Below are 13,322 nucleotides of genomic sequence, written 5' to 3'. Positions count from 1 at the left end.
CAATACTTGGTGACAAATGTGCAGTATACTCTAACCATACTCATCATCAGCTTTATGACATGTTGAAGGGTAATGCATGTTTCAGCTATCTACCTATTTATTCTCATCTGAAAGCAGAAGAGCTTAACAGAGCCACAATAAAGCATGGTATTTGCCTGGAGTTACTCATCTTCAATTGTGAATTATGCCAAACAAAAATAAAAATGACGGTATACATACAAGGACAACAATCTTAAAAATTTATGGAATATTTCTCTTGAATTTTTTTTGAAGCAGCTAATTTTTCTTTTTAAAAAGTCAACTCTCATCAATTTACAGCTTTAGTCCAACTCATTCAAAATGCAATGGTCAGATTTGTTTATTCTCATCAAAACACAGAAGTCCATTGTCAATTTCTTTCTTGTTCTCTGCATATCCTCATCTTCTCCTTAAACAATTTCCCATGGGTCCCTACATGTCAAACAGCCGAGGTCTCCTTGAGCTGGACACCTCACGTGGTATTATTTAGACATGGTTCTGCATCATTAATATCAAAACAATTTTACAATCCATCTTTCTGGAAACTTGATCTCATAAATATGGACTAAGGACAACTTAATGAATTGTGAGATTAGGCTTTGTATCTTTATCAAATGCCACTTTATAGAGTTTTAAATGATGAAGAAGGACAATGTAGTTAATTAATGTAGCATTACAACTACATCAGAATGTCCAAGAGTTTCCTTGAAATAAGTTTTTCAGTATCCAGGAGAGTGTAGCGTATTCAGGTGGCAGCCTGGAAATGACCACATGCAGAGACTGAACAAGTCCAGTTCACAAACTTGAGGAACACCTCTGCCCAGTCACATCGATTTCCAATCACCCTCTGGAAGTGAGGCAGGGGGAAGTGATTGTCATGTGTATGGAGGACAAGAGCTACATTTTAATTCCAGTGAGGCCCTAAATTATGCTATGAAATCAATGCCTAATTTAATCTGATAGCCAGGCTCTGAGCCCTTACCAGACTGCCCAGTGATCGGTTGGAGATTAATTATTAATATGGTATCATATGACAAATTATATTAGACATAAAGTAATAAAATTACCTGGAATGTTTCCAATCTTAAGTTGTCAAAGTGAATATTGCATTAGTAGTTTGTGACCAAAACACAGAAAAATAAATACAATATTATAAATTTAACAATTATACCTGACTGCATGCAATTGAACAGTTTAAATTGTTTCATTTATATACCAGAGGTTAACTGGCATTAGATCAGCATGCATTTTGTTCAAAGGTATTTTTTCCTGTTTACTAGCCAATTGTGCAAATTTAGCTTTTTTAAAAAAAACATATGCGATAAAAACAAGCTGCCATTTGTAAAGAGCAAATGCCAAAAAAGTGGAACTCACTTTACCAGCCTTGGAGATTTGCAAAATGGCATATCTCAATCTCTTGTATTTATTGAATAATTTGCTCTTCAACAATATTATATCGTATTAACACAGTTATTTCATCAACAAGATCTATCTTAATTGCATAGTCTCTATTGCCATAAGAGAAAATGAGACATAATCTAACAGAGGTTTTGTAGGGATAACAAAAGGTAAAATTAAAGAAAAGTCAGTTACAGTTAAAAAGTCCTTGTGTAGATTTATAAGCTGTATATTTCTGCTTCACATGAACAATCATGACTTCCTTCAAAAGCTTGGAAGCAAGCTTGCTCCTCTGCTTTTTCAATCAAACACTCTGTGCCATTATTTAATTCCATTTTCTTGTCAACAGAAAATAGTTGAAATTAATTAAGTTAGAAGCATGCAATTAAAATGAAAACAGACTAAAATATAGATTTTCCCTTTTAAATGCCATTTCTTCCCCCCGCCCCCCCCACCCCCCCCCCACCCCCCCAACCTGTAAAAGTGGTTCAAATCTTGGAACTCCAGATTACAGGCTAGACCTGAATGCAGTGCATTTTCACCACTCAGTGAACTTCGAATACAAATGTTACCCAGGAGGCAGGCAACCTCAATATGTTGCAAAGATAGAAAAATAAAACTGCTACAGACACAGTAAAGTTTATTGCATGGATTTAAGTTACATTTGGCACAATTCAAATTCCAAATACTCCAAAAAACCACAATATACATTGTGGAATTCCAGACATTTGTTTCATGAGTCATGATCTAGAATTCAAACATACTAAGAAAAGCCATTTTAACCAAAAACATGGTTACTGAAACTGATACTCCATGCCTCCACCCACGAGGACATTATTTAGAATGAAGCACTCCACCATGCACAATTTCTTTGACAACTTCCACCCGATTATCCTTTACTGAAGCAGAATTGTGCTCCATAGATGGTTGGAAATGCAAGAACTTTATCCAAGTAGTTTTTTTCATATTAATGCCAATAAACAGGTGATCAAACTATGGAAGGCATCACAATCAAAAGGCCATTTTTTTTCTCCACCAGAGAGTTCCATCAGAGCAGTAAAGCTATCCTGCCCGAGGCGGTGGTTGATAATAACTCAACACAAGTTCAGCGGTTCAAAGTGAACCTAGGTCTTTCTGGTTGAGCCTCATCACTTAACAGCACAATTTGGAAGAACCTATCAACATCATCACTGCATACAACACAAAAAGTACAGAATGTGGCTTACCCGAATGGCTTTGAGAGGTCATCATTTAGACAGTTCGCAGATGCAGTAAATTTCAACTGATCAAATTTTCCAAGCAAATAAAATGACAGCCCCCAAGGGCTCCAGGAATACATACAAATTTGGTAAATTAATAAACTCTTGGTCAGTAAAGCATCCTGTTCTTCAGCCAAAGAACTACTTTCCAAACTAGGTATTTTCTTCACATCCAATTGTGAACCTGCTGGGAAAGATATTTGATTAATTTTAATCTGGAGAAACCATCTTGTCACAAAAAAAAAGTTCAAAACGGTTTAGCTATTTTAGACCAATGGACACAAGATCAAAAAAATTCAAGACCCAAAAGCAAACAACCTGTACTCCAGATTTGCAGTTTCAGAAAAATAAGTGAAACTATTACCCTTGGAAAATAAAAGCAATGTAACAAACCGTGCAGTCAAAAGCATGGGTTGAATAACTCATTTTTAATCAAAACCATCAATTAACCGCTCTTCCCCACATCTGTACCCTTCTACAATTCTACAACCCTGACAAATCTCTCCAGGATGGGCTTGTACCCAGATTTCCATCACTTGACCACTGCAGTATATTTCATAGACTGTCCAAACAGGGATCTTCACAATTTTTATTTTATTTTTGTCCATCATTGTAAAATAAAACTCTCAATGTGGTAGTCACATTAACAATTACAACAAACACACTGCTTATTCCAATGTGCCACCTCCATGCTCGCTTCTCAATATCCCTGAACGCATTCACTGATACCTCCACCCAAATTTCAACCCTGAAATCCCTTCCATTCTTGGGGCAGCAGCCCACATTTCCACTGTTCATTTCCAATTTGACCACCAATTCTCAGCAACACACTTGCCTTCCTCCATTGCCAGCCACATACCGTTTGCACACTGACCGCCCCTTTTGTCATCACCCCTACCATGCACTGGCTCTTATAGGAGGAGCATTCAAAGGTGATGCAAGGTACCATTGCCCAAGAGGCAATAAAAAACATTGTCAAGTCTAAATCTCTTGAATTCCCTATAATTTTAACCACCTGTCACATCTAATTTGCTCTCCAGTTTGCCCAGTCCAAATCAAGAAATTCTGAGTGCTTAGTTAAAGCTCAGATAGAATTATTCTGTGGGACGAACTGTTCCTCTACTGACAATAACTTCCTAATATGGGACACTCTGAAGGCTTTTTTAAGGGGCCAGATAATTGAGTGTACTCAAGGTATCAAAAAGGAGGCATATGAAAGAGATGAACAACTTGGAACAGGAAATAGCCCAAATGGAAAAAAGATAATCAAAGATGGGTTTGGAAAAAAAAATACAAGAATTTAATGAATAAAAAGCTCAAATACAATGCAAATATACAATTAACAACTTAATACCCTTGACTCTAGACAACAAGATCCTGGGCATCTGGTGCCAGAAAGGAATCAAGTGTATCGAGGATAGTTACAAGCGAGGGCAGCTCATGTCATTTGAGCAGTTGCTATCTGCTATCTGCAACTGAGATCTTTTTAAGGGATAAATTGGGACTATCTATGACCCTGCCTGTGTGTAGTGATGTGAAGATTCTAATTCAAAGGGGGAATGTGCGCAAGTTTATCTCTATATTTCATATTCCAAATTGAGGGCCTGAAACTGGGCTTACAAAGATCGAGGGAAAGGTGGGAGTCGGACTTGGGCAACAATTCACGAGTGGTACTTGTCAGATCTGTGTCTGGACAGCAGTTATTAATGCCAGGTGCAGGTTGGTACAATACAACCTTCTGCATCAACTGTACCTCACACCACAAAACTACACAAACCTAAATCAGAAATCTCAGAAATGGGTTTACGTGTGGCCTGGAAATTAGAACCTTTATCTATTCAACCTAGCTGTGTACAAAGGTGAGGTCATTCTGGGAGGACCTGAGGGACATTCTGGAAAAGAAATGACAAATGGTGGATTTTCCACAGGATCCAGAAGTGTACCTTCTGCAAGACCTTGGGGATGTGAGTTTTAGACTGTCCAAATACCAAATTCAGTTCGTGAAGGTCACCTTGTCAATAGCCAGGAAATGTACAGCAGTCACGTGGAAGTCCAACTCCCAACTAAATATTACACAACGGAATATGGAAATGCAAAGTTGCATTTCCCTGGAGAAAATTACATACAACTTGAGCAAATATGACACTTGGTAAACCTTCAGGTATGCTACTATTTAAATGTTGTCACCTCTCCTACAGGACATTAAATCAAGGTCATGCTTGCTCAAGAAGATGAATAAAAAGATTCAGTAATTTGAGGATTGACATGAATACATCATAAACCCATAAATGGTTTTGAGTATTTATCCTACAGTTACAAAATTTTTGAATCCACGTCGTCGTACACCAATTTGACTTTGTGGAAACTATAGTCCTCAATGTGTCATGATTTATCGTAAATTTCTTTGTGTCTTAAAATGGGTTCAAGAGTCTGAGCAGCTATGCAGATTGCACATATGCTGAGAAACTGTGTGAACTCTAGCCACAACCTCTTCTCATTCAGGCAGAAGGTACAGAAGTCTGAAAGCCAGAACCCCCATGTTCAAGAGCAGTTTCTTTCGAACAGCTATCCGAGTGTGGAACCTCCACTTGGAACACTAATTCTATTCCACTATTACAGGTCACATTTTTGTACTAGGATTACTGTGCATATTTGTTATCTATCCGGAGCACTATTTTACTATTATCGTTTTTCTTTACAAGCAACTGTTCTGTTGCAGCAAGAATTTTGGTGCACACATACGACAACGTGTATGACAATAAATATAATTACTAAAAAGTGGAAGTTAGGAAATAAAATCACCGTTGTTCATTAAATCATGCAGCATCAGTGGTACAAACAATCTTGACCAAAGAATTACCCCTGGAAGTGTACTATGTGTTTTGTAGTTTTAATAAAAAGGAAATAATATTTATTTTTAGAGTTGCAACACAGTAACAGGGCCTTCTGACCCATAAGCCTGTGTCCCCCAAATACCCCAATCAACCGACAAACTCTCTACACTTTTGGAGGGTGGGAGGAAACCAGAACATCCAGAGGAAACCCATGCAAGTCAAGGCTGCATTAGATTCAAACCTAGGTCACTGGAACTGTAATAATGTTCTGCTAACCATGCCACTCGATATAAAAGTTAAATACTTTTGTAGAAACCAAGGACAAGAGAAAGCAAGATCATTTTGGCAAAAGTTAAAGAACTTGGAGAATAATGGATTTTACCAAGGGCTTAATTTAGATAAGATTAGGTCAGTTTGAAAGTTCTCACGTATGTTGATCTTAAGGAATAAAGGAAGCTGCTCCTGGGTTCACAAAAGCAAATGAGGCTGATATTGAAGTATAATACAGAAGAGCACATAAACAAGGATCTGTTTGCAACTGAGTTTAAAATTTATCATCACATTATACAAAAACCATTCAGTCATCTTCCAGCCATCTAGCAAATCAATTGTGGCATTCATACAGCCATGCAAGATAGCAGGGCAAGAGCACAATTATAGACCATGTTACAGTGAGAAAGATCAATTGGTACATAACAAGGACAGTCTGAGAGTACTGTTTAGGAGTTTATTCAGATACCTCATGGCTGCAGAGAAGAAAATATCTTTAACCCTGTTGGTGTGCAATTTCACACTCTTGAACTTTCTCCCTGATGAGAGGAGGGAGTGTGTGTGGGTGGGTTGGGTCCTTCAGAATATAGGCCACTTTACCTTAATAAAAGATGTAAATGGAATCAATGGAAGGGAGGAAGGTTTTTATGATGTTCTAAACTGCAATCACCCTCTTCTGTAACTACTTCCACTCTTGCAGCCCCAATATCACGTTATGATACATCTAGATAGAATGATTTCGATGGTGCTTCCTTAGAAATTGTTGAGCAACGTGAGGAACATGTCAAAGTTCCTTAATCTTCTAAAAAAAAGAGGCATTGGTGTACCTTCATGATTATCATGTCAGTGAGGTTAGTTCACGTCAGATCTTTGGATCGCAGGAAATTGAAGCTATCTACTGACTCCACTTCAGTGCCATTGATGTGGCCTTTCTTCCCTTTCCTGAAGTCTATGATCAGGTCTTTATCTTACTGATGTTGAGAAGTTGTTATCACAGTGCCATGCCACAGGACTTTCAATCTCCTTTTTTAAATTCTAACTCACCTTTATTTGATATTCAGCCCACTGCAATCGTCAGTAAATTTGAAAATGGAGTTAGACAGTATTTGGCTCTACAGTCAAAGATGCAAAGTTTAATAGAGGATGGAGTACACTTTCTGGCGAAAATTATGGATGAGATGTTGTTATCCATCTTCAATGACTGCAGTCTGTTAGATAGGAAATCAATAATGCCATTGCAGAGATGTGTGCTGAGGCCAAGATAGCAAAGTTTGAGAATTAATTTGCTGGGGACTAAAATATTAAAAGGTGGAGCTATGGTTGATGAATGCTAATCCAACATAGGTGTGCTTGGCATCCAGGTGAGAAACAAAAGTCAAAAAGGAGCAAGAGGCCACCAAAAAGCACCACCATCCATTCTTAAAACAGAGAACATAGAAAAAGCTTTAAGGCATTCTCCCACATCAAAAAAACAGCCATCTTCAAAGACAATTCTGATATGGTGCACAGCATAAAGTGACTGCAAGATAGAAAATGTCATATTTTGCTAGAAAGACCTTTATTAAATGAGAAGAATTCCATTTCTATTCATGCTTTCATTAATCCTTCACCTGCCATCCTTTATAGTCACAGAAAGAACTTTCCCCATCAGGTTCAGATTTACTAGAACACTAACAACTCCAGGTCTCCCTTTCCTCAGCATCAACTTAAAATGCAAAGCCACAACGATCACACACGCACAAACATTACAAATTAAGATCAGGGGTCAGGTTTCTTTGAGCCTGTTCCATTTTTCAGTACCATCATGGCTAATTTGACTGCAACATCATCTCTGCAGTCCCTTCTATCCATGCCAGGTCTCACAGTTGTTCTCAGGTCAATTAAATCAAGCAAAGAATATGAAAACGTAGCTGAGTGAACAAAGTCGTTACATCCCATTGGATATCGCAGAGAAAGAGAGGTTCAAAAGACACAAAGATTAATTGGTTATTCTACTATTTTGTTTAGCACACTGGTAAGTTGTTATGCCACAATGAAATCATCCCATCTTGTGAAAACTGAAAAAGGAAGCTGCACAATGCCTTAAAAAAAAATTGTATTCCTGTACTCCAGCTAAACAGTACAAAACAAATAACCATGCCACAGTATTCACCAACCACTTAAAATTATTCTTGAAGTTAAAAAACAAATGGAACCAACTGTTAAGTTCTTGTGAAAAGCTGAATTAGCATTTGGATTTTGATACTGTTTAGACTGAAACATGTAGAGACAAATGAATAACTCATTTTGTCGGCTGTGATTCACTACATGCAAATCAATATCTACAATATTACAAGCTCAAGGACTACTGTACTCACCATATAAACGTGCATTCTATATAAACAAAGAAAATGTTTTTAAGAAATATTTGTACAATACAGACACATCATAAGTTACCATCTTGTCTTGAGAAAGTAGGATGAAAGTCAAACAAAATCCTGAATACAAACTAGATTCCAAGATATACATACATATTTGACTAACCACGTCAAGAATGATTGCCTTGCTTCTATCACAGAGTTGCTGCACTGCAGAATCAGGCCATTTAGCTACTCTCTGCAAGCAAAAGTAATCCAAACAGTCCCATTCCTTGTAATTTAGAAATTTCTGTACCTACCTCAAGTATCAGTTGTTAATGAAATCTAAAACCAAAGGCAAATCTAACTCCCTTTCTGCTGCATTGAAATTCACATCATGATTACTCACTATGTTGGGAGATTGTTTTAAAGAGGGTAAGTTTTTATCTTTTAATCAGATGAGGGAAGATTTTGGTATTGATAAGAATTCTTTATTTCTTTATTATCAAATTCGATCTTTGGTAAAATGTATGTTTGGTAGAGAGATGATTTTACCTAAAATGACTAAATTTGAGACTTCTCTTATGAAGGTACCAGAGAAGGATTATATTTCATTTATGTATTAAATATTACAGGATGGTATGAATAAAAAGGGTTGGGATAGATCTAAAATTAAATGGGAAGCAGATATTAGTTTTATTTTTTTCTGAAGAGGATTGGTTAGATATCTGTTATGATAGTGTAACTAAATTGATAAATGCACGTTATGTAATGATTAATTACAATTTTTTTACATCAATTATATTTGAATCTGAAAATTTTTTTAAAATATGGTTTTAATGAATCAGATTTGTTTTTTAGATGTGGTGATACAGTTGGAACTTTTTTTCATGCTGTTTGGTCATGTATACATATACAACCTTTTTGGAAGAAAATTCAATCGTTTTTAGAATATCTGTATAAGATTAAAATAGTTTTAGATCCAACAGTATTTTTACTGGGTAGTTTGCAACCTCTGAAAGGTTTGGGATTAGATAAATTCCAGCTTGCTTTTGTATATTTAGCTTTATCCATAGCGAAAAAATGTATTCCTAGTATGTGGAAAGATGAAATATTGTTTAATAATGGAAAAAATTATGTATGTTTTGCATGATAATTATAATTTTTTATCAATAAGTGGCTGTTATACTCAGAATATTTAAATTTCAATTTATATTGATTAGATTTTAATATGTATATTTAACTTTTTTTTTAATATTCTTTCTTTTTTCTTTTTTATGGCTCTCCTTAGGAGAGTTGGCGGGGGGGGGGGGGTTCTTTTCTTTTCTTTATATATAAAAAAAATTCATGTTCATTTTTAATTGCTGTATATGTCATATATTATTTGTTTTTTGAATGAATAAATAAAGTTTTTAAAAAATGATTACTCACTATGTGAAGACATTTTCCCATGTGTCACTCTTGGTTCTTTTCACCTTAAAAACAAAACTCTGCCTCTTGACTATTCCACCAACAGAAGCAATACCTATTTACAATTCCCAGGTCTCAGTGGTTTTGAACAAATCAAATCAACTGTCAAGGGGAAAAAATAATGCCAGCTTTTTCATTCTACCCACTTAACTTAATTCTCCCTTTCCTTGGATTATCCTACATCTTCAGGGCTATCACATTTTTTTTCCAATAAACAGGGATCATAATTAGACTCAATATAATCATTATTCCAATTTATTGAAATATTCAGATTGCTATATCCCTTCATTCTGGATTAGATATACCCCAAGTAACTACAGAAACCAAGAGAAGATATTTCAGGGGCCTTGGCAATAATCTTTGACCTTCCTGGCAATAGATGAGGTAATGGAGGATTTGAGAATGGCAAGTGTAGTCCCGTTGTTTAAAAAGGTTAATAGGGAGAATCCTTGGAATTGTAGGCAAGTGAATATTCCGTCAGTTGTGGGCAAACCATTGGAGAAGATTCTTAAGGAAAGGATTTATGAGCATTTAGAGACGTAGAATGGAACATAAATAGCAGGTTTGTTATTATGGGGAAACTTCCAACTTCCCAAATATTGACTGGGATCTCCTTACTGCAAGAGGGATAGATGGGGAAGACTATGTCAGGAGTGTCCAAGAAGGATTCCTGACACAGTATGTAGACCAGCAAACAAGAAGAGAGATCATACTGGATCTAGTACTGAGTAATGAACCTGGTCAGGTGACAGACCTCTCAGTGGAGGAGCATTTCAGTGATAATGATCACAACTCCCTGAGCATGGACAAGAATAAAAGCAGACAAATTGATAAAATTTTTAATTGGGGAAGGATTAATTACAATGGGATGGATCAGGAACAAACTGGGAGATATTTACGGACCACTTGCACAGGGTTCTGGATAAGTTTGACCAACTGAAGTAGGGAAAATATGGTAGGAAGAAGGAACTGTGGTTGACAAAACAGATAATGCAGCTAGTTAAGATAAGGAAATATGCATTAGATTTAGGAAGCAACAAAAAAAAAAAAAAAGGGCTCATGAGAATTATAAGGTAGCCTGGAAGGAATTTAAGGAACGACTTAGTAAAACTAGAAGGGGACATGAGAAGGGTTTGGCAAGTAAGATTAAGGAAAAATCTAAAGTGTTCTATGCTTTCATGAAGAACAGGATGGCAAGAGTGAAGATAGGGCCACTTAAGAATTAAGGAGGCAGAGAGGTTGTTAGGTCCTAAATGAATGCTTTGCTTCAGTATTCACCATCAGTGGTGGCAAACTAATGGAAAGAATTCTTAAGGACAAGATTTAGAGAAGTGCAGTCTTCTCAGAGATAGTCAGCATAGCTGTGTAAAAGGAAGGTCGTGTCTCATGAGCCTAATTTTTGAGCAAGTAACAAAAGAAAATGACGCAGATAGGCTGGCAAATGTGGTGTATATGGACTTTAGTAAGGGATTTGAAAAGTAGACTCATTCAAAAAGTCATGAGCCATGGGATTTATGGAACCTCAGCTGTGCAGATTCAGAATTGGCTTGCCTGCAGAAAGCAGAGGGTAGTGGTAAATAGAATATATTCTGCCTGGAGGTCAGTGACTAGTGGTGTTCCGCAGAGATCTATTCTGGGACACCTGCTCATTGTGATTTTTATAAATGACCTGGACAAAGAAGTGAAAGGATGGATCAGTAAGTATGCACATAACATAGAGGTTTAGAGGTGTTGTGGTTAGTGTAGAAAGTTGTTATAGATTACAACAAGATATAGACAGGATGCAGAATTTAGTGGGTAAGTGGCAGATGGAGTTCAGGTTAGATAAAGCTGAAGTGAGACATTTTGGAAAGTCTACCTTGAAGGTAAAGTACATGGTTAATGGCAGGAGTGGCAGGGTTCTTAACAGTGTGGAAGATCAGAGGGACTTGGGGTCTAAATCTGTAGATCTCTCAAGATTGTCATGCAAGTTGAAAGAATAGTTATGGTAGCTTATGGTAAGCTAGCCTTCATTAGTTAGGGAATGAGTTCAAGAAGCATGAGGAAATGTGGCAGCTCTAAAAAAAAAATCTGCTTAGACCACACTTGGAATATTGTATTCATTTCTAGGAAAGGTGTGGAAGCTATGGAATAGGTGCAGAGGAGATTTACCAGTATGTTGCCTAGATTAGAGAACATGTCTTATGAGGCAAGGTTAACAGAGCGAGGATTTTTCTCTTTGGAGCAAAATGAATGAGAGGTGACTTAATGGAGGTCCATAAGATTAAGAGAATCATGGTCAGTGTTTACAGACAGCACTTTTTGAGTAGGTTTATATACATCAGCACAACATTTTGGCTGAAGGGCCTGTACTGCACTGCAAGGTTCTATAATGGTTCATTCAAGTGGTATTTTAATGGAACTTTCATCTTTCATATCCAATAATTGCAAAAAGCATGATTTTCTATTATTCAAAAAAAACTTCCTTAATCTGTCCTGATTAATTCTCATGTGTACAAAGTCACTGTTCCTGCAATCTTCATGATACTAATGATATGCTAGATTGTTGTTCATTAACTTCAACTCAGCAATCAACACCAATCCAGTGCTCTTTGTAAGGAGTTTGTACATTCAATGTTTTGCCAACAATCCATTCCTTTCCTTGGATGCTGCCTGACCCATTAAGTTCCTCCAGTATTTTGTGTTGCACCAGTTTTCCCATATCTGCAGTCTTTCTGGTATACCGTCAGTGAACATGAAATATCAAATCAGACAGTTCAGTCCACTGCTGGATTCATACCTGAAAGAACCCCGTCTCATTAGGGTCCCCCAGCATTGTGAAGAAAAACATTTCCTGGGTTCTACAACATGCCAAATCTTGCAGTGGTTCCAAAGCAACACTGATTTCAATGAGGATTATACAGTTGTAGCTTTAGCAGAAAACAGGAAGGTAAGTTACATTTTCAAAATATAAATTGATTTTTAAACAAAATATCCTCTTTAATTTAAAAACATGACTTACTTCAATTCGTAATAAATTTTAAATGCTACACACCCCCTCATCCCTTGATGATCTTCAACTATCAGTAACCAAAGATGACACGCGGGTTGCCTTCAGGAGAGTGAATCCACCGTAAGCATTTGGTCCGTATGGTGTACCTGGCCAAGTAACGAAAACCTGTTTTGACCAACTGGTTAGTTTATTCATGGATATCTTCAAAATTTCTCTGACAGGGCATGGTACCTACCAGTTTCAAATCGGCTTCAATCATACTATTTCCCAAGAAGAGTGTGGTAACCTACCTAAATGACTATCGAACAGTGGCTCTCACATCCACAGTAATGAAGGGTTTTCAGAGGCTGGTGTTGAAGCATATTATCTCCTGTCTGAGTGGTGATATGGATCCAATCCAATTTGCCTACCACAGCAACAGTTCAATGATAGATGCTATCTCACTGGCTCTACACAAAACCCTGGAGCACTTCGGCAGCAAAGGTACATACATCAGGATGTTTGTTATTGACTACAGTTCAGCATTCAACACCACAATCCCCTCAGAACTAATCAGCAAACTCCAAAAACTGGGTCTCAATACACTACTGTGCTGATGGATCCAGCATTTACTCACCACCAGACTCCAATCAGTGCAGATTGGCAAGAACATCTCCACAATCTCCATTAACACCAGAGTACCACAAAGTTGTGCACTTAAACCTCCCCCACTGCCCCGCTCTACTCGCTTTACACTCATGAGTAT

General features: G+C 37.1%; 1 protein-coding gene across 7 annotated transcripts in view; it reads right to left on the bottom strand.

Annotated features, from left to right (window-relative positions):
- Positions 1–13,322, bottom strand: part of hdac4 (histone deacetylase 4) — a 481,405-nt gene that overhangs the window by 430,872 nt on the left and 37,211 nt on the right. For 3 of the 7 annotated variants that reach the window (XM_069934297.1, XM_069934289.1, XM_069934292.1), the window contains exon 2: positions 2,643–2,862. The exons of 1 other annotated variant lie outside the window; for it this stretch is intronic. In XM_069934297.1, coding sequence (XP_069790398.1) covers positions 2,643–2,667 — 25 coding nt within the window. In that variant the 5' untranslated portion in view covers positions 2,668–2,862. Of the gene's footprint in view, positions 1–2,642; positions 2,863–13,322 lie in introns of those variants that run through there. 3 more of the 7 variants (XM_069934300.1, XM_069934298.1, XM_069934290.1) reach the window with 2 other exon arrangements.

This window comes from Narcine bancroftii, chromosome 4 (assembly GCF_036971445.1).
Source record: "Narcine bancroftii isolate sNarBan1 chromosome 4, sNarBan1.hap1, whole genome shotgun sequence".
NCBI lineage: Eukaryota > Metazoa > Chordata > Chondrichthyes > Torpediniformes > Narcinidae > Narcine > Narcine bancroftii.
The sequence above is the reverse complement of the archived record's forward strand: the minus strand, read 5'-3'. Positions and strand labels throughout refer to the sequence as shown.